We start from the raw sequence: 26,943 nt of genomic DNA, 5'->3' as shown, positions 1-26,943 counted from the left end.
TATCTCAAAGTCCTTTCACTCATGTTAACAAAATCATTTTTAATTATATCCTTGTATACTTTGTATTCCATATTGTACTTGTCTCGATGCATGTTTTTTAAAACTTTCGAAATCTCCGCAAGGACGAATACGGAGGCGAGGAATAGGAATGGGGAGGGTTTGGGAACTCGGGGAAAGGAAACAAGGACTCTCCGCCCCCACATTCCATCAATGACATCACATGTGGAATAAATTGACAGTAACCTTGTGCCTAATGTTAGCAGGCCTTTTCCAAGGGTTCATGCCTCCCTTTTGTACAAACTGAGGCTGGAATTTTGACATGCTGCATAGGACACTAGCAAGAGAGCCAAGGTTAGGTTGGACTAAAGTTAAGTACAAGGGATAGGGGCTGAACCTGCCACCGTTTCTGAGTTTGAGTTGTGTCTTCAAGAATGTTGCTATATCTTCTTGGAGGTTCCACAAGAGATAGGCAACCCAAGTTATGTGCCAACTTCTTTGACCTCTTGGAACCCACTCAACATTTTTATTTCGTATTTATCTTAGTCTCATCATATAACCCACATTTTTCTGCTTGATGATGACCTGATGCTTCCAAAAATATCGAAACGAAGGAAGGAAACAAAAAAGACTTGCATCTGACTTTCACTAGCTTTCATGAATAACAACATTAAGTCATCCAACGGATTTTTCCTAATGAAATCTGCCAGTGTATATCATTAAGTATGAACACGGAAACCAAAGACCTAAATGCAAATTGCTATAAAATCTCAACTAAGCCATATCATATACCTTTTCAAGATCAATCTTGAAGGCCGCCATATTTTCACCTAACTGAATTTTATGTTCTGAAACTACATTTTACAATCATGAATGTAATTTTCCCTTTGATTCCTATTACTTGTAATATCCAGGCAGTACAATCAGAGCCTCAATGTCATTTACTGGGCCTGGGATTTACATAAAAAAATTTACATTGCCGTTGTCATTCTCCTACAATTTGAAACCGATTTTTCCTACTGAGATCTGGCAGCCCAGGTTTTGGGAGCCAGTTACACAAACATATATGGCATCCACACTAGTTTTTCAAAATATACCAACATACAACATTTTAGCGCAATGGAGCATAAGCATACTAGCTTTAGAATAATCGCTTCCTGCAACCTGGAGCTCCACAGTAGCATGTCACTTGTTTGACCTTTCCATCGGGACCCAATACACTATCAAGCTCATAACCATAGTCATACGTCAGCTCCTGCAAGCAATTGGAGATTTAAAAAAATGTCATTAATGGTACCAATTTGAACAGACTAGAATAATTTAAACTGCAGTATTGTATCTCCAACATCCATGTCGTCAAACTGAATGGTTCTGATAGTGATAAACACAATTTACACATTGAAAAATAAGACTTATATCCTTTTAGATGCTTTCTCTGCTGACTATGGCTGGGGTAACTATGGGTAATTATGGTAATGATGGTCCAAATGCTAGGATGAAGATGCCAAGCCTGGTCACTATTTTCCTTCTAAACTCTTTCACAGCTTCAGTATTCACAGTCCAATATCATAATTGTTGTCATCTTTAATAACATGGATAAAATCACTCACAATACCCTCACAATAAACTTCAGATTATTACTGTTATCTGTTTTAACTACAACCAAAACTGACAACGATCATACTCAAACATGGATATAAACTTCAGATTAATACCATTATCAGTTCTAATAAAAACAATCATCAACTCGCGGTAACATAGAACTTATTTTATAATAACTATAGTAAAACAATGTTTATGATTAATGTGGAACAGTTTTAGCTTCATACTAAAATGAATGAATGAAACATAAAAGTTAACAATTTTAACAATATAAAGTGTTTATCTAAACTGACCTGATTGTGTACAGTAGGGATATCATAAAATAATATCAGCTATAACCATTGTTATCAAGTTATTAAATAACAAGAAAAGCTACACCAGCATGCGGACCAAAAAATCTTGGCAGGCATGTGTTGGAAATAAGTTTGTAAAAATGGAGGAAAAGGAATTTACCTGCAGTGGGGGTATGTTGTCAGCAGCAAACAGCACTACCCGTGCAAATTTCAAGTTATGGTGGGTGCTCAAGACACATTGAACAAACAAATTAGGCTCACAACAGTGGTTTATAAACCTAGCAATATTTCCAGTAGGTCCAGCATCGATACAGTATTCTGGTGCACCATCTGAACCATGGTCATCATATTTATCCAAAAGATTTGATGGAAATGTACCACTTTGCGATCGCCTCTGTCAAATTAAAAGTAGGCAAGAAGATAAGATCATAATACAGCTTAAGTGTCTGGAAAGTATAATTACATTAAAAGGTTCCATAGGATTCAATTTACTACCTCTCTTCCACCAAGACCCTTGATTGTCTGTAAGCAATCTATCTCAAAAATATAATTATTCTCTAATACACTGTCCATGTCTTCAGTCCTAGCAAGTATTCCTGTGTACTCACAAACTGGTGCACCAGCTGGTATAAAATCCCATGATCTAACAGCCCACCCTTTCTTTGCAGTACGGAAAACCTATTTGATGATTTGTTGAATGCACATTTAAGAAGTCCAGTACTTTAACAATTAATCATATGAAAGGATTAAGGAAACTAAAACAATATGCAACCTCCAGACGATATCGAATCCCTTTCTGTGAAGTCCGGTTCACACAAGTCTCATCACAGCCACAGTTGGGACCACATTCAAAGACAACATCTTTAGCTTCAACTAACCTGTCAGTCCAAAATAAAAGAAATAAATTCATATATAACACCAAACATAATTTAATTTGCATTTCACCGGTCTGGTTCAAACCTGCCACCATTTTGAGCTACGTAGGGAAATTCAGAGCCATTTCGCAATGCACATTCACATGTCGTAGAATCAATGCAGACACCCTTGCACTTGCATCCAGTGGCAGCCTTGGGAAACTTCACATTTTTTGCAACCTTAACAGAGTTGCAATACGTAAAACCTATAGTATAAAAAAGTTAACTAAATTGTCATGAAGCAAAACCGAGCACTGAAAACGCTTATTTGCAGTCTGGAATGATGAATACTTGATAGAATTTTAGATAATTAACATATAAATTAGTTTCAGAGCATACTAAATAAGATAAGAGGCAAGAAATTTTCAACAATATATACAGTTATACTTAAATACAAATAGGCATGACTAAAATTTCAAAGCAGAAGAATCATCCGATTGAGTCTGCCAAAATATATTCTCAACGTAAAATAAAGCAAAGAAAAAAATGTGTATAAGCATGAATTTGATAACCAAAAAATAAAAATTGATCTCGACTTGCCCGTTGGTGCAACAGGGGGATCATCAACCAAATTTGTAGCAGGAATTGGAATATTTTCTTGACCTCCAGTTATATCCTCACATACCAACCTAAGCAATGTATAAGTTGTTATATTATAAACAAGAATTCCATAACAAATCCCTTGCAAAATTGAAATAAAAAAGGCACAAAAAATATGTACTCATTTTTCTCCTTAAATTACCCTCGTATTTCTGCAGTAGACTGTGGTACACGTCCACGAGTGAAATAAACCTAACATTGCACAGAAAAGAAAATACCAGAAGGGATTCCATTACGATCTACACAATCATCTTTTCATGAAAGAAAAATATCATAAAGATGGAGAGCAAAATACAAGATGTGAATGTATGATCCCTGTAATACGAGCAAAATATTTTTTTTCAAGCAAAAAACCAACATATACAAATCAAAAATAAAAAATGTACATAAAAAAACAAAGAAGCATATTTTTCCAATTTCTCTTCACGATTAGAATATACACTAAAGATAAAAGGAATTTACAGCATATAGAGGCCAGACATCAGTTAGCCAAGAAACCAAACCAATATGACTAATCTAAGTTGCACGGAACACCCAATACAAATAAAAGATATGAAACAAGTATTGCAAAAAGTCAGCCAAAAGTCAATGCACAGCCATTCGAATAATCGATTTAAATTTAGGATTTTGAAATGGGATTTGAACATTCAAATGGGTTTACCAAAATTAAAAGAGTTTTCACTCAAAAAAACAATTTGAAGAGAGCTTTGAACTTTCATATGGCATCCAACAACAAAAGCAATTTGATTCTCTAACAATGTATTTCCTAAACCTCACTCAAGTGGCTATTGACTAGACAAATTTTATTAGCTAGTAATATTTAACTCTAAGGAGATAAAAGTCAATACCGATCTATCCATTGCTAAGGAGTTTACTGAATACCTTCAAAAGGTCAACTTTCATGACGCACCAATAGAAACTTCCTGAAGAGCTAAGTAAAACAATCAAAACCAAGTACCTCAGTCCATACTGCAAATAGCCTGGTAAATTTACCATACTTTAAAAGGTGACCTTTTTCATTAATGTGTCTATAAAGGTGACTTATTTCATCAGGGTATAAAAAGAGCCAATCAAAGCTTCTAGCAAATATCTAGAGTGGTTATCCTCCAAATTCAGCCTTCCCCTTTTCCAATTTTCGTCAATTAAACTTTTCCTCATTCTCCGGATTGCACCTCCAGAAAAGGTTTAGAATATCAATCGCCAACCATGGCCCACTTGAGCTTGTTCTTTGTCTCTAAGAGTCTAACTAAATTTTCTCTTTAGGTGTTCGTGTCACACTCAAATGGTCTTACCTCTGAATTATTACTATTCACTTCTTATTGTTGTTCTATATTCCAAGGGAGTGTCAAACACCATTGAAAGGATTGAGGGAATTTCTTTGGTGTGGACCTTGGGATGCAGCATTGGATCACGTGGAAAATTGGAAATTTTGTTGTCCTAAGATTGACGGTGGCATGGGTCTCGGCAATATTGTCGGTAACAACATTACTTTGGTGGCAAAATGACTATGGTATGTTCCCGTAAAAATGCAATCTCTTTGGTATCAAGTTATCAAGAGCAAATATGGTACAAACAAGAGTAGTAATGCTAATGTTGATACCCATTCTAGTCAATGGAAATTCATTTCACAAGGTTACACTACTTTTAGAAAGTTCTTTGCTTTATGTTGATACCTATATTGATCTTGAAGAATTAAAAGAGCTAGGTTCTGGAACCTTTGGAATTGTTTATCTTGGAAAGTGGAGGGGAACTGAGGTTACAATTAAGGGGAATAAAAAAGGTAGTTGCATCTCCAATAGATTATTCAAGCAAATAACGGATGGTAAGAGGATCTCTTCTCTGACTTGTCTTCCATGGCTAGGTCTGGCCAACGTCTTGTCTCTCTTCACTGCCTTTGTCTCTATTAATTTTGTCTATCACGGCAACGGTAATGGTGGTGGCGGTGGTGGAGATGGAGGTTGCAAGAAAGGGAGGCATGGTTTGGGAGGAAAAGGAAAGGTGGGGTTAGACTTGGAATTTGAAAAGTTGGATCAGGGTAATTTTAGAAATAAACATTATTAAAGTTTCAGTCTCCGTCGCCAAAAATTTGTCCCATGTGTCCTTACTTTCTAGAGGAACTGATGGGAGTGAAATTTTGTGCCCCGGGACTAAAATTTTAACTCCAAACTCTGACTACCAAACAAAGTAATGAGTCTTAGTCCCCCAATCCCACTCCCAGTACCTCAAAACAAAAGCTACCTAACAGAATTAATACTAATGAATTGTTGCAAGTTCAATAGCCACATAAGGATATCTACTTTGATGTGTTTGTAATACAAACGGGTAGCTTGGTGCACAAGCATCCCCAATAATGCAAGGCCCAAAGAAGGGCTGCATCAAAAAGGTGAAACGTATGCAACCTAACCTGAAATTACATCATTGCCCATTAGGTGTTCCCACAGCTTGAACCCCTAACATTGAGATCACTCAGAGACAACTCAACTCCTGATGTGTTTGTTATGTGTGGGGGAAATTCAAAGTCAAATTCACATCAATTTTTGCATTTCCCAAAAGCTGTATTCTTGTAGAACAATTTGTTTAGCATAGCTGATGCTTGTTGAGTGTGCCCTGGAGCCATATAACAATTTCTTGAGTCTATTTTTGTTGGGTGTGGTAGAGAGAAGAGGCAAAATTTGTGTCAATCTGAAAATTTTGCCATAATTTGGACTTATTTGGTTGGAGTGAAATGCACACACCTTCAATGGAAAATTTTTTACAAACATGATGTATGGGATAGAATTAGACGCCTAGTTTCTGGTTGGTGTAAAGATCATAATATTTAAAGGGAAAAGCAAGTAGAAAGATTGGAAAGCTATGCTTTATAGATAAATCTTGTGTTTTTTGCTTTTGCTTTGGTATAGGGGAAACCTTATCCCCCAGATTGTATAATCCTTCTCATCTTACTGAAATTATATATATAGCACACACACACAAAAAGTACACTAGAATTACAATTTACAACTAAAAAGATTGGGTCATGACAATACTCTGCAAAAGGTATTCAAGCTACTAAAAAAGGAAAATAAACTAACTTGACTTTGGTGAAAATGAAATGAATAGTGCACATGATATACATCAGCCGCAGAAAATTGCCAACTTGACTTTTAGCATTTTCTTTGCATGGAACATTGCAGGAAATAGTTGATCATGAAACCTCCAAGATGAGAAGTTAGATATATTTTGCTAGTTGCTACACATTTTCAAGTTAGTTGCAAGTTGCACTAGATTATTAAATGATTAACTAAATGTCAATCTTCATAATGTATTTTAATGAATAGATTATGCTCATACAACACTATAAAAGATTCCGCAACCTACTTCATGTTTAATTGGCAGCATGCTTACAAAAACCACATCTTCAACCAAACCAAGAGATGTATCAAGTATCATGGCAAATGAGCAGAAAATAGTAGCACCTGATTTGTGGTCATTAATGGCTGCCCTTCAATTCTCTTAAGTTGAAATTTGTAGACTGTAAATCCAGATATTCCCTTCTCTGCCCAATACTTGATCACCTGACACAACAGGGCAGAAATTTTAAATTTCACCTATAAAATAGAATGCTAATTGATCTCCATCTTTCATGTCTCACTAGTTAAAATAATCAATTAATAGCCATATGTAAATGCCATTTAATTTAATACAATCATAAAAGTAAAGCATACAAGACATAAATTAGAAACTTTGAAATATGGCAAATATCAGAAGGAATTTTAAAAAGGATGCACTCCTCTTGAAACTAAAGTTGCTTACAGATTAACTTAAAAATAAATTATGTAAAGAAAACAATTTCAAGAGATTTTCTTGGTAGTTGACTATTTAAATCTTATAGTATATAATTTATTTATCCAGTTGTTATATGGATCTTTCCAAAAGTATGGGCAATACAACAAATCATGTATATTATATGCACCTTATGATTTTACTCAATCTCAAATATAGTCTCCTTCCAACATGGCGAACATGATTGGAACTAAAGTTTGTAGGTTCAAAGACCATATAAAGCTATCTCCCCTGATTTGCATGTTAGGAGTGGGGCAAAATAAAAATCAAATTCAAATCAACTCTTACATTGTCATTTGTTTGTGTTTCTATTTAAAACCTCTTCTTGTATATTTTGAAGAATGTTAGGCCTGTCCTACAACCATGGTTAACTTCATCCTCTTGACTAGGTTTGATTATTTTTTGAAGTAGGAAAGAGGAAAATTCATTCTGGCACTATGCAACATACACTATTTGAACTATTTGGTTGATGCACACTGCACACACCTTCAATGACAAATTTTCTAACAAGCAAGTTTTATTGGATAGGACTAGGCATCTAACATCTACTTTGGATAAAGCTCATGATCATTATAAAGGGCTTTACCATTAAAATTTGTTAAGAAATCAGAAAGCTACGATTTATAAATTACTCTGTTAGTTGCCTTTTGCTCCCGTATAACAAAAACACACCCCCTTCCTATATATTATTCTCTCCATCTTAACAAAATTCTTCGTTTATAAAAAATAAAGGAATTTTTTGTGGTAAGTGGTAAGATATGAAATTTAACTGTTTTTCGAAATTTCATTGATGTGTGCGTACTCATAAAATATATGAAACTGGTGCCCCCTAGATGTCAAATTATAGTTAAGTATATGGTTTAAAAAAATCATTTAAAACAACTTGATTTTGGATAAACCAAATTGATTGTACCCTTATTAACACTTCTTTCCATACAATTAGTAGTGGGGGGGAAAACCCTAATACCATGTTTTTTGGAACTTACATTCACAATTTGAAAACGTCAGACATAAGTCAAAACACATTAGGATTGATGAATCAAGCAAGTCTTCTTGCCACAAAAACATTTCTAACAGTCAAAATGCACAAGATATCTACTATGCCAGGAAAAAAAAAAGTATATATTTTGTTCTAAAGGTTTTCAGCATTTTTAAAATTGCCCTTAACATTTAATTTGATTCAATTTTATCCTTACCGTCAATTTTTCGACAGTTAACTCTGATTTAATATTTTCTTTTCCAATTTTACCTTCTTAAATCTAATCCTAAACAATAATCCCAATTCCCCCAAGACAGAACCATTCAACCTCCATAGCTCGACCTTCCATCCCCACCAACTGTTGCACCCTTCACCTCACCTCACCATTGCCATCGCAGTTGCTTCAACTCACTAGTCAACACTGCCATCACAACACCACCACCACCCGCACTCATCGCTGCACCCATCATCATCGTCGTCTTCATCAACACCCCACCCCACCCATCATCAGCGCCTCCTTCACTCTCTCCCACTGCCGCCTCTCCTCCCCAACCCAACAACTACCACCACTCATGCCTCACAACCTCACCCGACAAACACAATCACAACAACATGAATATCACCACCATCTCTCCCACCACCACCAACAGCAACAACATAACAGAACCAGAATCAAAATCAGTGACAAAAAAATAAGAGATCAAAGACAGACTCCAAGCAGGGCAAAGAGAAAGAGGGATAGAGAAAGCGGCAAATGGCGGCAAAGCAAACGCAGAGGCGAACATTGCTGGAGAAGACAAAGACACGAAAGTTGCAGCAGAGTCTAACTTTGTCAGAGGCAATAGAGTCAAACAGAGGCAGAAGGCCAGAAGCTAGGTGAACACTGAACAGTGTATGCAGAGGCAAATGACAGAGGTAGAAGCATTGGGAAGCTCGCCGTCGTTTGTGGCGACGGTGACAGAGGGGAGGAGAGGAAGTGATATGTTTATAGATATTTTAGTTCCTGAAATTTTAATAACATATAAGGGGCTTGATCGTGGACGGTGCCTAATGGATAAGACTTTGTTGTTGTTGTTGTTGTTGTTGTTGTTGTTGTAGTTGTATAAAGGATTTGATTATAAGAATTTTAAACTAAATGGAATTCAGTTGAAAATTATCTGTAAAATGTAAGAATTAAAATACCAATCATTATGTTTTAATTATAAGAACCTAATTGAACTCGAAATTCTTGTTAAATCTCAGGACAAACAAAGTTCGAGTGAAATTATACACCATTATATGTAGTTAAACTTCTTAATATTTAAAGATGAGGTCATGAGGAACCAATATAATAGGCATGCTACATAAATGTTCACCAAAATAGTGACAAATTCTTACTCAAACAAATTAGTGAGATTCTTTAAGAGTTACCTTGTACAAGCCATCATATGTATAGATTTTAGTAGCACCATTTGAAGATTTACCGTTTGAAGATTTACCGTTTGAAGATTTATGACCACGGATCACTCTAACAGGCACATCTTGCTCTATGCAATTCTACAATGAAATACAAAAAAAATGTCAACTTCGCATGAACAAAAGAACAATATAAACAAGAACAATGCAAATGATAACACACCACATACCACTCAACACACACACAAAGGCAACCTAATGCATGAAGCTTCAACTTAGTGGGATTACACAAAGAGGACAACATCTATCCCCATATCCAATTTACCCATTGTGGTTGGAGGCTTTGCAATACTATTGGACGATAACTACGATGAACCCATCTTCAGGAGAAAAGAGCAACTTACCTCACAAGTTAAGGGTTATGTTCAATTATGAACTTTAGTCTTCATTTTGAAAAAAACAAACTCCTTTACCTTCCCAGATGTGCAATTCAACCCACCTAATATTTGAATGATAAGGAAACTAGATTGCATTTAATATAATTTACATATCAGGGTGCACATGATTTAAATGAATTGTTAGGAAGTCCAAAGCATCAATTAATACCATTCTTATAAATTCAAAGGCAGAAGTGCACATAGCTTATAAGTCAACGGCTGAAGTGGCTTCTTCCCTTGAACTTCTACTAACATTCACAATTCAAAATAGGGGAGGGGAGGGGGGGAAGAAATATGCAATATTGTTTAACTACCGGTCCCACCTAATGAGATTAGGATAGTTAAACCATGTGATTATGGTATGGTATTGTTTTTGTTTTTCACCCTTGTTCTAAAATAAGGGCTCTCTTGCATCACTAAAATTTTATATAGTGTAACTCAAGCATTGTTGCTAATTCTAAAAGGCAGACTACTGCAAAGCACCCTGCATTATGCAGGGTCCGTGGAAAGGTCACACCCAAATCTAAAAGGGTCTATACATGTAGCCAAACCTGATACAAGCATCAATGATTGATTCCACAACTTGAACCTATGGCCTTGAAAAAACTCAACGGTTGTTCCAAAGTTTCCTTCCAAAGTAGTCATAATGGAATGGACAAAAATAAAGAACAAAGTCATGAGGGAGAAATTTAGAGTAGAACCTATGGTTGAAAAGATGGTGGAATTTCACCTTTGATGATTTAGAGTTTGGAAAGTTTTGGAGAATAACAACAGAGCATCTAATCAAGAGGAGGATGGATGAGTTGGAACTTGGAATGGGTTGAGTTCAGACGTGATTCATGATAAGGTGCATAAACGTTATTGAATCATGTAACCAATCCCACTTAGTAAAATAAGGCTTTGTAGTTGTTTCTATACAAATGCAATGAGCTTTCAATTTTCTAACCTCTCATTTATTTCCCAATAATGATAGACGAACAATTAAAAGAGTATAGTTAGGTAGCATTTGTTTGCAGAACAGGACTGGAACTCAATAAGGACACAGGAAACTGAAACTTTTTGGAATAAACACTAAAACTTCAATAACATTTCTTCTCAAAAATACCCCAATTAACCTTTAAAATTCCAAATCTACATTTAATTACCATATTTATCTTAAATTAAATATAATACTAAGGCATAACTCAGTCTAGTAGATTTTACACCAAACACTAGAAAATTAATTTAGTCTCTATCTCTCAGTCTCAATCTTCTTTCCAAACGCAGCCTTATAGACACAGAGAAAAAGGTATCCGTGTGGGACATCCTTATCTGTAGGATGATTGCAGTCAAAATGGTGGCAGCCTTTGACAAGGGGTTGGAGCTGTTTTTTTTATTTATATTTTACCGTAGTGCTGGTTCATGTTGGTTCCTTCCATACTCTATGTACTACACTACACATTAACAAAGAATGGAAACTGGGGATAAGAGTTCCCATATACAAAAGCAAAGCAAACAAAACATTTATATAAGGTATAGCCTTCCATACCCTTCCTCTAACAAAGCCAAATAAAATAAACAAATCAACCACATAGAAGAAACAAGAAATTACCATGGGTTAAATGTTCCAAGAGATTTAAAAAAAAAAAAAGCACACCTTGAGTGCTAAGTTACCCCGCTCCAACTTTTGGTCGTTGATTTGGCGCTTATCACCTGTCAAGTTATGCCCACCTTGACCAGTATACACAACATCATCAGCATTATCAACATCATCTTCATACTGGCCCGACAAAACAATGGCCACGGCAATAGGGTATTCATAAATGCTGTTCTGTGGCAACCAAGAGGTGAAAACAAAACAAAACATAAGGTGTGTGTAACCTTCATATTCTACACACAAACAAAGAGAACAGCACAATGAAAATAAAGTACCACTTTGCCATAGGATTTGCCCATATAATCAATCCCATTTAACCAATGACTATGAAAACCAACAGCAACCATTTCACCTCGAGAAAAGAACTGATGTCCAGCTTCAATACCTGACATTAATAGAAAAGTTCAACCCATATCAAAATAAGGAAGTAATCACAATAGGAAATTATGATAATCAATGACTTATAAGAAATAACTCCTACCTGGTTTGATACATAGAAAATAAAAAATAACACTGTTATTATGGCAAATGACAAAAGACATGAAAACACAAGAAGACAAAACCACAAACCTGGAAGGTCACCAATTCTTTTCTCGGGGTACAAAATCTCATTATTCGTCATCATCTGCCGAAAATCCCAATTTTCAAGGTAATGTCAAAAAATAAGATGTAGGATTGCACAGTAAAATTTAATCAATATCGTTTAATCAAAACCAAGCATCGTTCCAACTTAGTAATAAAACCCAACATGATAAATCACTTGGAGAAAGAAAACAACTTTTGGCATCTATAATGCAGAAAAGGGGGAAGAGGCACTAGAAATAAAAGAACTGGAACCATATAAGGCAACAATTTAAATAAAATGAAAAAACGAAAAACACAACTACTACAAACAAGAGACGAATAAAAGCTAGCTCTAATGCCATGTTATTGATGAAATCAAGAAGGCAATTTTTATACTAGATCATCATATTTCAATATAATGTCATTATACTTAAATTAAGATGTCAATAAAAAACAATCAAGTCACTGAATTCTGACTTACCATGGATAGTGCCTTTAGATCAGGTCGCTGATGAGTTTTCTTAACTTCAAGTGGTCCCGCTTTCTATACAGATAAACATGTCAAATTTATCACATTAAAAGAATTCAGTAAAGCATTCAGATTTAATTAAGTATACCAGGAATAGGACAATGATAAAGTAAACCCTCAAATTGATCCATGGAATTCTGATGTTTAAAAGATTACCATTCTCATTTTAGTGAGCAACACTTTTTTTGGTCAAATAAGTTTATTCCTGTTAGAAAAATCAGTCACTAGTATCATATTCAAATTATTCTCTAACATATTGAATTTAACTTAGAAAAATGCTAGGGGACCATCAGAAATTGTTTTTTGCCATCACTTAGTCATCAACTCAATCCCTTTAGTCTAGTTCCTTTAGTCTAGTAATTCAACAACATATTTTATACCATACTTTTAAACATTGATTACTAATTAATGGCTAAAAACAATAAATTCTACTATCCCTCTAGCATTCCTCTTTAACTTAAAGGACTATTGTTATCATTGTTTGCAAACAACCTATGTCCGCCATGAAACCAGGGACTCAGATAGATAAGAGAATCCACAAGTAACAAGTGATTAACGAGAATCCAACCTTCGATTTTGAAGACTTTGACTTCTTAGCAGCTTCAGATTCAGCCTTCGCTTTCCCACACCTCTTCTCTTCCTCCTGTAAATACCAAAAAGATGCTCAAACAAGAGCTATTACCACTGACTATTCCTCTAACAAACTAAAATGAAAGCAGCTACAAGCAAATTATAATATTTCTACCGGAATTCACCATTACCCACACAAATGCAAACAACAGAGAAGCAACAAAATCAGCAGCAGCAAATTCAGAACCAATAGAACTAACCTGAACAAAATGAAGGTAATGCTTGTTGTAGACCCTAATAGTCTCCTTCACCCTTAAGGCAGCTCCTTTATTTTCAGCAGAATTAGCCACAGCATTCTCAGAATCCCCTACTCCATTTTGATCCTGCATAAACGGGCGCCTATTCGGCTTCTTCGCCAAGGAAGAAGCAACACCTCCCTCTCCCTCGCCAACACCATCCTCGTTTCCGCTGCCATTGTTCCCCTTCTTTGGGGAAGCAACGCCAACAACAACCTCTCCCTCTCCCAAGTACTCCCCATTCCTCACGCGCTTCTTGCTCCACTTCTTCGCCACTTTCACACGTTTCTCCTCTTTTTCTTTCTCTTCTTCTACTACCACCGCTCCACGGCGAGCATGAAGCTCCTCCTCGGCCTTCTGCTTCGCCGCTTGGATTCTCGCACTGGCTCTGCGCTGCACCGACATGTCCTTCGCCACGTTCTTCTTCTCTACCGTTTCGTCACTGTTCCTCGCCGGCATTTCGAAATCAGAGCTCTTTTCCGTCTTCGGAACCATCGAATATTGAGAATAAACGCCGCCGAGCACGATTGAGTTCTGAATAAGCGCAACTGCACCTTCAACCTGCAAGCATGCAAATCTGCAAGACAGAAATGAAAACGAGAAAAACTAAAATCAATACCGAAATGCAAGAAACTCAGAGCAGTGATCGAGAAGATAAACACCGAAACCATTGAAGATTTTACGAAATGAGCGAAAAACCTCGAAGTGTAGCTTGGATTAGAAGCTCCTAGGGTTTGGGGAGAAGGAAAGAGAGAATGCAGAGAGAGTGTTGTCAAGGGAGAGAGAAAACGAGAAGACGCAATGTTTCGTCCCGTGTTATTAATAATAGGCTCCACTGTCCGAGAACTAGAGTGGACTGTGGACTCTTGAAATTCTTTTTCAAATTAATTTTATTTGTTTTTTTTTTCTTTTGGTTATTTTTCTTTTGGTTGCCTTTTGGATTCCCGCTTCGGACTTTGATTTCCCTCCTCGTAAGCACACACGAATGGTAACGCGTGTTTGAAATATACGATTCGGAAATAATAAGACAAAATGATTCAATATTTATTATTGTTTTTGTTTTTGTTATTACTTATTACTTATTACATTACATTTAGCGTAAAACAACAAAAATGCATTAGAATTATTTTATCACTGATAAAAATATTTTGAATTTTATTATTAGTAAAAATATTCGTAAATAATTTAAAAATATCAGTCATTGTCAAAGACATGCTTTTTTAATAAAAAAAAAATGTGACTGACTAACAGAATATTTTATATAATAAATGAGATTCTGATATTCTCTAATTGACACATTATTCTTTTTTTATTAATATAAAATATTTCAGTTTATAAAAGTGTATTTTTATTATATTTTTAAATAATTTAAAGATATTTTTATTAATAATAAATTTTAAAAATATTTTTATTAATAACAAAATAATTCAAGTACATTCTTATTAGTTTACCCTATTATATTATATTAATCTTTTAGTTACTCCAATGTTCTTAGAAAATTGTTAACAAATTAATTTTTTATATATTATTAGATAATAAAATTAATTGTACAAGCATTTAGCATATGAATAAACTTTTTTAAATATTTTATTTGAAAATATCGCATTTGAAAAACACTCTAGATATTCATCTTTCTATCAAAAATATATTTTTTTATTTCTATATTTTTAAAATATCAAAAAATTGTTTATTATCAATATTAGATATTTCTCTTTCTTCTTCTAAAATGAGAAAATTAATCAAGTAAAAAAGTGAAGATTACCCTTAAACTAAGATAGTGAAAATTATAAATTTAATAGTAATTAACTACTTACTTTAATATTTTACAATTCTTCTCATGTTAAAAAAAATTTCTCTTTTTTTATATGTATGTCACCAAACATTATGCAACCACACATTTTGCATTTGATTACGAAATTAACTTTTTCTGATCAAAACTAATTTTAATAGGAGAAACACTCATAAATAAATAATATGCTTTATTATTTCAACAAATTATTGAGATATTTTATTAATCTCTTTTATGATTTAGAGTTGATTATTAAAATACATATATAATACAAAATTCTTAATTTGACTATCAGATATCAAAAGTGAGAAAAAGAAAATTCACATGGATAAAATTCAACTAAATAAATCAATTTTTTTATCAAATGCAGAAAATAAATTATTTGGATTTAAACAAATTATGAAAAAAGTAACTCGGTATTTATTTTTGTAAAATAATTATTAAATTCTTAAAGTTATTAACAACCACTTGATAAAATAACTTAATTTAAAAATGGTACAAGTTTGAGATTTTTTGAATTTTGTATCTTAATCTTCTTTGTATTATAAATATATTATCTGTATTTAAAACATAAATATTCTAATGACTATCAGAAAATAATAAAATTTCATTGAGCAAAAGAGGTCAACCAGGACAAAGTTAGGCCATATTTGAAGGTGGTCAAATCTTATGCGAAGGAAAAATAATAGTCATCAATTAGAGGATGAGAAAAAACTATTAGAAAGTATATTTGAGTAATTAAATTATTTTAAATTTTTTTCAAAATGTGTTGTTAAAAAACTTTTGTATATGATATAACCTTTGTATAATATATACTGATATATGGCAAATTAAAAAAATATAATAATAAAAAAACTTGTGTTTAAAATATTTTTTACTTATAAACTAACTTAATTTTTATTTTAAAAATAAATAAGAGTCTCATTCAAATAAAAAACTAACCAATAAAATTTGAAAAGAGAAGCAGTTTAGGATTTTTTTTTGGAGTAATTAACCTCCAACCCCTTTATTTTCAATACCTTTAATTAAAAATGTCTATATATTTATTAATGAATTAAAAATTTGGTAACGAGGCAACAGTTTAAAAGAATAACCAAATTCTCAAAGTAATATTCAATTTTGTCTTTAAATTTATATATGAGCCTTAATTTATTTTTTAAAAATTTAATTATTTTTATTTAGTTTTTAAACTTTACGAACATAATTTATGTTAATTTTTAAAACATTTTTTAACATACAGACAATAACAGAATATTGTGGTAAACAGTTGAATGTCATATTAGATTCTATAAAATAATGTCGTTTTAATTTTAACACTCAAATAATTCAAAAATAATATTTAAGTAGTGTTTATTAAAATTTTAATTATCTAACAAAATAAGTGATATAACATCGTATTTAGATTATTTAAATGTCAAAATTAAAACTATATTTTTACCAATTTTAACATAGTATCTAACTGTATATATCGCTTCATTAATATTTTTGTACTGAAATCATCCTAAAAACTAATGTGAAGTATATTTATAAAATTTAAAAATCATATAAAAAACAATTAAAATTTTAAAAACTAAATTAAAGTTTATATACAAAATTCAGGAACTGAATATTAACTCCAAATTTTCATAATTAATTACAATTTTGGGGGAGGCCACCGCTGTTTTAGCAACACACAGTTTTGTCCATGATGTCAACTATCATTTATACTTTGTAATTATTACTTGGCCACTTTAATCAACGTCATGATATTTATAATTTATTGCTCACTTCTTTATGATGGTTGAGACAATTTATTAACAACTCTCAATATATTTTTCATCACATATAAATTAAATATAAATTCAAAATATATCAAACCAAACAACATTAAATTTTTAAATAGAAATTTCATGATATATGTTTGCAAAAAAATTTTAGTTGATAACTCTTTTTTCAAATAAGCTTATCTAATTTTATCTTCATCAATTAGTTCATAAATTAAAATCTTAGATCAATCTCTAAGATTAGCTATTAAGATTTTTCTATTGAATCCTAAGAATTTTTTATTGAAATAAACTAATCGAATGATTAGCCATGCGGTAGCTGTGCCTGGTATTTTTCATCCGAGACGAGAAATCTGACAGTTGATTAGTCGTACAGAAATCGTAGAGGACTATTTTCATTGAGAGGACGGGAGGTATCCATTGATAACGATGATCCCCAACATACAGCTTGCCATGGAAAGGAGTATGAATGATTGAATGAAAACAGTAGGAAAGTAGAGATTCAGAAGGAAGAACGCATCTCCATACGCTTATCTGAAATTCCCACCAATGAATTACATAAGTATCTCTATCTTTATTTTATGTTTATTTATCTTTTAATTATCAAAACTCTATAACCATCTGAATCCGCCTGACTGAGATTTATAAGATGACCATAGCTTGCTTCAAGCCGACAATCTCCGTGAGATCGACTCTTACTCACGTAAGATATTACTTGGACGACCCAGTGCACTTGCTGGTCAGCTGTGCGAAGTTGTGAAGAGACGTGTGAATCATGGTATTGTGCACCAAGTTCTTGAAGCCATGCCTCGTGATAACAATTTCGTGCACCAACAATATACGCGATGCAATCACTCCCCATTGTTTTGCAATCTCGCGTATGCGGACACAGTCTCGCATACGCAAGCCCCATATTTTAGCCAAAAATGATATTTTTGAATGTTAAGTCAATGCTCTATCTTTTTGAACCTCGCTTACACTTGTTTAAGGTCCGTTAGTAAGTTTTTAAGCCTTAGAATAAGGATGAGTTCGTTAAATACGAAGGATAAGACATTTGGAAGAGTTTTGTGAAGTGTTAACTGAAATAATGAAGGGTTGGTTGATTGAGGAAGTGCGGAATATTGAGACTATTATGAATGAAGGCTAACTTGATGATGATTGATTAATATTGAATGAATATGATAAATGGGACATGATTGAGGATGAGTATGTTTATGTTTTCTCTCTATTTGTAAGGTGTGTCGGACACTATATTCTATAAGTGTGATGGACACTATATCCCAAGAGTGTGGGAGTATTTTACCCTGGGAAGTGTGTCAGGGACTATATCCCATGAGTATGGCCGACATTATATCCCAAGAGTATGGGAACACTTTATCCCGGAAAATGCGACGGACATTATATTCTGAGAGTGTGACGGGTACTATATCTTAAGAGTGTAGAGGCATGTCAGAGAAACGATATCCGAATTAGCTACCGGATGTGTCGGATTCTGGCAAGTAATCTACACGTGAGCTCACGGCCAGTAAAAAAGGCATACATCATATGTATTGTGTGTCTTGTTTGAGTTTGCATTACTTAGGTTTGCCTATTTGAATATCTATATTTAGTTGATATATGTTCTATCTACTATAACTGCATTCTATCTGTGTTTTCTTTGCTTGAATTGTATGTCTGTGCAACTGAGAGACCCCTCGTATAGCAAAGGTGGGACGAAGGTAGTTCCACCGGTGTTTCGGAGGATTGGAGGAGGTAAAATTGAAGTGTTAGTAAGGATTAGATTCGGAACTTGAGAACCTTAGACAGTTTACCTAAATTCTGGTTTAGTTTATTCCTTAAGTTTTAAATCTGAGTGTCAGAATTCTAGGATTGCCTCTGACTTTCCCGGGACCTTATATATTATGTACATTGGCACCTTTACCATACTGAAAACCTACGGTTCTCATTCCATACATATATTATTATTTTCAGATATAGGTCAAGATGTACCTCGGTGAGCGTTTGGATGCTCCTATGACAAACGAAGTTGGGATGTTATATTTTGGACCGTTGGTTATGTATTTATGTTTATAGACTCTCCTATATGTCTGTGTGTGTGTGTGTGTGTTTAATCCTCCTAGAGGCTATTTTGGAGAAATAGGAGTTTGGTTTTTTGTATTTTGGAATATTTGGATATATATATATATATGTATGTATACTCTTATGTATATATTTCTTTGTTTTCCATCTAATTCTAGTTTTCGTAAGTGAGGTTGCACTTTTTCTTTTCACGATTTTGTTTAAACCTCCTTTCAAGGCTCCTCGTTATTAATACTTTTCAATTATTACTATATATGTATATTTTATTTTAGAGGTCATAATATTTCACCACCTCTGTTTAAAGCTTTGTGTGGTAGGGTGTTATAACAAAGTTAGTGGCATTGTAATCGAGATTCTTTTGGAATAAAGCTTATGAGAGGGATGGCCTCTGTTAATGAGATTTTTGAATGTTAAGTCAATGCTCTATCTTTTTTAACCTCGCTTACACTTGTTTAAGGTCCGTTAGTAAGTTTTTAAGCCTTAGAATGAGGATGAGTTCGTTAAATACGAAGGAGAAGACATTTGGAAGAGTTTTGTGACGTGTTAACTAAAATAATGAAGGGTTGGTTGATTAAGGAAGTGCGGCATATTGAGACTATTATGAATGAAGGCTAACTTGATGATGATTGATTAATATTGAATGAATATGATAAATAGGACATGATTGAGGATGAGTATGTTTATGTTTTCTCTCTGTTTGTAAGGTGTGTCGGACACTATATTTTATGAGTGTGTAGGACACTATATACTAAGAATGTGATGGGCACTATATCCCAAGAGTGTGGGAGTATTTTACCATGGAAAGTGTGTCAGGGACTATATCTCATGAGTATGGCCGGCATTATATCCCAAGAGTGTGGGAACACTTTCTCCCAGAAAATGCGACGGACACTATATCCCATGAATGTATCAAGCACTATATTCCAAGAGTGTGACGGGTACTATATCTTAAGAGTGTAGAGGCATGTCAGAGAAACGATATTCGAATCAGCTACTGGGTGTGTCGGGTTCTGGCAAGTAATCGATACGTGAGCTCACGGCCAGTAAAAAAGGCATACATCATATGCATTTGTGTGTCTTGTTTGAGTTTGCATTACTTGAGTTTGCCTATTTGAATATCTATATTTATTTGCTATATGTTCTACCTACTGTAACTACATTCTATCTGTGTTTTCTTTGCTTGAATTGTATGTCTATGCAACTGAGAGACCCCTCGTATAGCAGAAGTGGGACGAATGTAGTTCCACCGGTGTTTCGGAGGATTGGAGGAGGTAAAATTAAAGTGTTAGAGTTAGGATTAGATTCGGAACTTGAGAACCTTAGATAGTTTACCTAAATTCTGGTTTAGTTTATTCCTTAAGTTTTAAATCTGAGTGTCAGAATTCCAGGATTGCCTCTGACTTTTCCGAGACCTTATATATTATGTACGTTGGCACCTTTACCATACTGAGAATCTATGATTCTCATTCCATACATATATTGTTGTTTTCAGATGGAGGTCAAGATGTACCTCGGTGAGCGTTTGGATGCTCCTATGGCAAGCGAAGTTGGGATGTTATATTTTAGACTGTTGGTTATGTATTTATGTTTATAGACTGTCCTATATGTCTATGTGTGTGTGTGTGTGTGTTTAATCCTCATAGAGGCTATTTTGGAGAAATAGGAGTTTGGTTTTTTGTATTTTGGAATATTTGGATATATATATATATATGTATGTATATGATATTCTCCGGCTGCCCTTGACTTCATAAGTCGAGCTCGGAGCTTGATATTCTGTATCTTTTGTTTTTCCACTCTTATGTATCTATTTCTTTGTTTTCCATCTAATTCTAGTTTTCGTAAGTGAGGTTGCCCTTTTTCTTTTCACGATTTTGTTTAAGCCTCCTTTCAAGGCTCCTTGTTATTAATACTTTTCAACTATTACTATATATGTATATTTTATTTTAGAGGTCATAATACTTCACCACCTCTGTTTAAAATTTTGTGTGGTAGGGTGTTACAATAAAGTTAGTGGCATTGTAATCGAGATTCTTTTGGAGTAAAGCTTATGAGAGGGATGGCTTCTGTTAAGTGAATAGTGATTCAGAAATAAAAAATTATGGTAGTTTGGCATTAGGTGATGTAACAATGAAAAGTATTTATTATTGCTAAAGTGGTAATGGAGATTTAATAAGGAAAAATTCTCACTATATAATAAGATCATATGCTCTTGTAATAATTTAAATGGCAATTTGGCATTGGAGTCTCAAAAGATTAGAAAGAACGGTGGAGTGTGGGTTGATATAGGTGGTCTAGATTAAAAAGAAACTAAATTGGTAATAATTTATAAGGAAGGCTACAAATTCAGGTGGGTGATGATACAAAGATAATTTTAGCAAGATTTGTGGGTCAAGGTTGGAAAGTTCAACGAAAATTTACAAAAGAGAAAGTCTAGGGGGCCAGCAGATTTTGTGGTTTTTAGCCATCAATTAACCATCAATGATGTTTTTAATAGTGTGAGATTGTATTTAATGGCGTAGAATCATTCAATTTCCTTTTGATGGTTAAGTGTTGGCCAGAATTTAACAAAAGTGCTACCCCCTGGCACTCCTCTTTACAAAATTATATAGGGTAGCCTTGGATAGAGAATATACTGTTAATGAGTGTGGGGTGTGGGACAAGTACTCTTGGAGATAGAGTGTGCAATAGAGGTGTCCTCTAAGAGAGTAGGAGGGGGAAGAACTAGCAAAAATACTTTTGAAACTAGTAAATGTCGAGATTAAACACCAAGATGTGAATATTCTCTTTGGGAACACGATAAAAATGGTTATCACTCTGTAATCTTTTTTACAAGTTGTGTATAAGAACATGGAGTTAGGTGTTGAAACAAATATATATAATTTTACTAAAAAGTTACAAAAGAGTTTAGATATTGCCCGTGTAGAACTTCTGGTGTGGTTTGTGGTGTTTAAGAGATTGAACACTAGAGAGAGATTGAATGGGTTGTATATTATTCCTATAGCAGAATGAAAATATGTAAACTGATATCTTAATTTAGAGTCGGTGCATTATTTGTTTTTTACATATAAAGAGACTAGGATGGTATGAGTCTATTTTAGATCAATAGAAGTTAAGTTGGTTGTAGTCGGATAACTCAAAAGAGTGTTTTGAATTGTAAATAGAGACACTAATGAGTAATGGTAAAGGAAGAAAAGAAGTGTGGATGACATTATTCTTCATTGAAATATGGTATTCTTGGAGAGATCAAAATAATAAAAGTTTTATAAAAGAAGAGATTAGTATTGAAAAGATGAAATATGAAGTAGTCCAAGATGTAACTTGGTGGGTGAAAGACAAAGAACATAAGCAAGCCCAGAAGCATCAGATGACTTAATTATATGTTTTAAATGATTAAATATATGTTGTGTTATGTTTGAATTAGATGTGATAGAAGTTGATCCATATGATTTAGGTGATGGTTGTGTTTTTCTAGTTTAATGGTTTATGTTTTACATTATTTTATGATATTGTTGTTTGGAACTAATCTCACATCCTTACTTTGAGAAATTATGAATTTTGTAATATTGCCAAAAAAAACATAATGCATACAACATATTATATCAATCTAGCAAACGAACATAATTGCATAAATTTATATTACTAGAAATTCATAATATAAGAAAAAGTAGAAAAATAAACAACAAAATTATAAATAAAATAATAATGAAAATAAAAAATAAAACAGATACCTTGAATCCTTAATAATATTATTTGATTGGAATTCGAATTTTGAAAAATTAGAAAAAGAAAGAAGATGACCAAAGCCTCATAGAAAGTAGGGTAAAAGTGTAGGGTGAGAGAGTAAAAATGAAGAGAGCGCAAAGAGGATAGTAGAGTGACCAAATAAGAGAAGAAAGTGGATTGAGAGTGAATTCGAAAGATTAGGGTTTGAATGTGAAAAGGTAAAGAGAAGAGAATAGGGCGATAGTTATAAGTAAAGTAAAAAATGTGACATTTAGATTTTTCTTTAATAGAGTAAAATGATAAGTATATATTTTATTTATTATTTATAGTTAATATTAAATTAAATTTAATAAAACATTTTTTATTATCAATTATGAAATTAAATTAATAAAATAATTTTGTTATTAAAATAAAATTTAAAAAATAATTTTAATTATAAGTCTAAAGCATCACTGCCATCAAATTTTCATAAATCGAAAATCATATTTCGATGTTGTTGCACAGTGCGATCATAACTTAAGATCGATCCATGCAGGAACTCATTTGAAGGAGAGTGGCTATGATTTTGTTCGTTGATAATCTTAGCTCCGAAAATTTGAATAGCATCAAATTTTAGCTTCTCACCTCAGAGCACAAGCTTTTTCATTTCTATTCTCTTCCTTTATTAACTCGATCTCCTTCAACCTTGTGTTGTTAGCTACCGCGATGGCAAATGAAAACATCAAATAGAAGGATAATAACTCGCGAGTATAATTTTATTAAAAGAAGTACATAAAATGAAAATAGGAGAATCAAACAAAAAGTACACGATGAACCAAAACGTAGAATATAACAATAGCAAAAGGAAATCTAGAACAAGCAACAAATTATGAGCTAACATAGAGTTTGAGATAGAAAAAAAAAGCAGTACATCTTCACATGCATGAGAATACTTGAATGAGGAAAATAAGATTCAAGAAATAAGAGAGAATATAAAAGACAAAGAGAATAACAAAATGTGTCAGAGCTGAAAATTGGTTACCACAATTTGCTACACCATGCGTCTAGCCTCCTACTAATCTTCTTTGTATTTCATACTTGTCCGCGACTCCTAGAATTGCAGATCGTTGCCATCTGTTCATCAAGTTTAATTAACTAAGGGAATACACAACTAAGTTTGGCTCAAAGATCCAGTTCAGGCCTGAAGTGCTTTGGTGAATTTTGGCTCGATTTTGTAGTGTTCCAAGTCAAACCCGGGAAAAAAAACGTGACTCAAAAAACCACTCAACCGGTTGGGCCAGAGCTCGAGTCACCTGACCTAACCCAGTGAAAGAGTATGTAAATAAAACATATATGTCGCACATTGACAGCACAACGGCACACCGCAGTACTGCACTACCTCTTTCTTAATTGAAATTAGGACATGCTTCTGACCTCTCACTCTCAACCCTTTCTCAGACACACCACCTCACCTAGATACCCATCATCACCAACCTCTCTGCACCAGTGTTGCTTTCTTCTATTCTACACTAGCACTGCTTTGCTAAACTTTGTTTTTTCTGCCCTACTGCACTACTGATGCATGTGTATCTTAGCTAATTTAGTTAGTTTATAGTTTAGTTTCATACAATTTTTAGTTAATAAACAAGTGATTTCATGGAATATCTCTGCATGTAATGGATCATCAAACATGAATTGAAATTTTGACTATTTCATGAAAATACAAGATTCAATTGATGCAGTAAATGATGCTAAGTGAATGTATTGTTAAGAGGATTATTGTTGCACTGAAATATGGTAATATATATTGTATTGATTCATGAAATATCAACTACTCAAACATCTCCCATGCTGTTGCGAACCTCAATGGTGAAGCTCATTAACACTACCACCAATAGTCCTGCAAAAATTAGTCCCGCCACCACCAGCAGCTCCATGCAAAGCTCAGTCACACTACCATCACTGCTCAAGTCACACTACTCTTGCAAAAGTTAGTCACCGCCACCTTCCTTTGTTCTCAAGCTCATTTCAGGTAAACTAATATTTTTTTCTTTTTTTAACATTTTAATTAAGGGTTAAGCTTAGGTTCCAATTATAATTTGTTTTGATGTTTTTCTTAATTAAGGTCCAATTATAATTTGTTCTGATTATATGTTAATTTATTCTAAATAAAATATGTTATTGCTTAATTTGTTTTGAACTTTTAATTCTTAATCTTTTCTAATGTTAAATTTTGTTCTGATTATATATGTGTTAATGCTTTTTTGTTTTAATTGTATGTTAATTTTTATTGTTCTGATTATAAGGTTGATCTGTTTTGATTATTTTGTTCTAATTTGGGTGATATTAGCAGTACCATGGTTGATTTATTTGTTGATGAATTGGTCTAGATTCTCATTTTTGTTTGATTAGATACTAACGGGGGAGAAGGAAAACTTAATTATATTCTTCCACATATCAACAATGAAAATAAAACGATGGATATAGAACCTGACAATATTGCTACTTCTGTTATTAATGTTGCCACAGCTCCTGTTGCACCACAAGTTGATGAAGAAAACAAGAATGCTGGCAATAAGGATCAAGAAGCTATTTGTAAAATAAAAATTTTTATGTTTCAACATATTTTACTAAACTTCTATTGATTAAACTAAGGAATAACACAAGGCTAAATATAATCATTGCTAGAAAAAAGTATAGTTGTTATCCTACTAAACATTGCACAAATTCTCTAAATAAGCACTTGAAATGCTTATAAGTAGATATTTACAAAAGTATAGAAAAATTTGACATTTCAAGCCTATATGTCCAAAATTGATGAAGAAGGGGAAGCTGGAAAAGCTTTACGGGTTATAGCTTGGAAGATTGTAAATGGTTGGCAACTAAGTTTACTGTACTCGATGAAATATTGTTCAATTATTAGGGAGGATTGAGTTTTGTAAAATGATAAATTGATTTGAGCTAAGCTATGCTGATATGCAGTATTATCTAGGGTGACGATCTCAAGAGATTGTTTTCACAAAAAATGAAAGAAGCTTTAATATGCACTTAAAGTTGGTTGTACCAATTTAAACATGGAATTAGAGATCAAGAGTTTGATCATTTTAATAACAAGAAAAAGATTGTTGATGGTACACTTATGATATCTTTATTATTTATGAATTAATTGATTATAGTAATAATCATTTTTATGTAAAATTAGTAATTTTACATGTTTTGTAAGTTTTTTTAATAATGCATTCATACCACAAGAAGTAAGTTCACAATATTGATAACAACTTATGAATCAATTGATAGGAGTTGACTACACTTCTATGGAATTTAAGTATTTTATTTATTTCTGACATTAATATTTTGTATTATTAGTTAATATAAGACAACAAGTTAATGTTTTGTGTTTAGGAAGTATAAGACTTCAGACTAATACATAATATTTTGTGTTATTTGTATATGACTTAAATATTTTATGTTATTAGTAATGACGGATGATTATGCTTTAATTCTCGAGTTTGGTTACTACTTGCTATATATTTTTTAAGTGAACTTACCATATTATGAAATAATTATTGTTGGAGATTTGAAAATTCTCATATTCTAGCTTTTAAGGTAATGTGTCTTGTCTTAAAATTGTTTTTTTCTAACCAATATTATGTAATATTAATTATAAAATGATTATGTTGTTTTTAATGAAAATTATAAAACTAGGAAAAGGATTCAAGATATATGTAATTGGAATTCATTGAGAGATTCAAGTTCAGCACTGGCAACCAATTTCTTTGTAACAACTAACGAATAAGATTTTATCTTCTTTAACAAATTATAATCAAAGACCCGATTTTTACTGGTATAGTTATAGCTCGAAAGTGTTAGGTTTCATCAGAACTAGAGTTGAGTTAAGGTCTAAAAAAAGGCCAGTACATATTTTTAAGGTTAGGTCTGATTTAGGACAAACCCGATTTTACCCGACTCATGTACA

General features: G+C 33.1%; 1 protein-coding gene across 1 annotated transcript; it reads right to left on the bottom strand.

Moving 5' to 3' along the window:
• Positions 1-856: 856 nt before the first annotated feature.
• Positions 857-14,457, bottom strand: LOC107494601 (histone-lysine N-methyltransferase, H3 lysine-9 specific SUVH4). Its single transcript, XM_016115641.3, has 16 exons — positions 14,334-14,457; positions 13,599-14,211; positions 13,337-13,411; positions 12,721-12,783; positions 12,246-12,300; positions 11,951-12,060; positions 11,676-11,849; positions 9,618-9,743; positions 6,862-6,960; positions 3,549-3,598; positions 3,347-3,435; positions 2,853-3,012; positions 2,665-2,770; positions 2,388-2,570; positions 2,053-2,286; positions 857-1,252 (listed from the first exon to the last, which is right to left on the bottom strand). Exons 2-16 carry the CDS (start codon positions 14,127-14,129, stop codon positions 1,139-1,141), a joined length of 2,169 nt encoding a protein of 722 aa, XP_015971127.1. The 5' UTR covers positions 14,130-14,211; positions 14,334-14,457; the 3' UTR covers positions 857-1,138.
• Positions 14,458-26,943: the final 12,486 nt, after the last annotated feature.

Source organism: Arachis duranensis, chromosome 6 (assembly GCF_000817695.3).
Source record: "Arachis duranensis cultivar V14167 chromosome 6, aradu.V14167.gnm2.J7QH, whole genome shotgun sequence".
Lineage (NCBI taxonomy): Eukaryota > Viridiplantae > Streptophyta > Magnoliopsida > Fabales > Fabaceae > Arachis > Arachis duranensis.
Note: the sequence above shows the minus strand (reverse complement) of the source record. Positions and strands in the feature narration are given on the sequence as shown.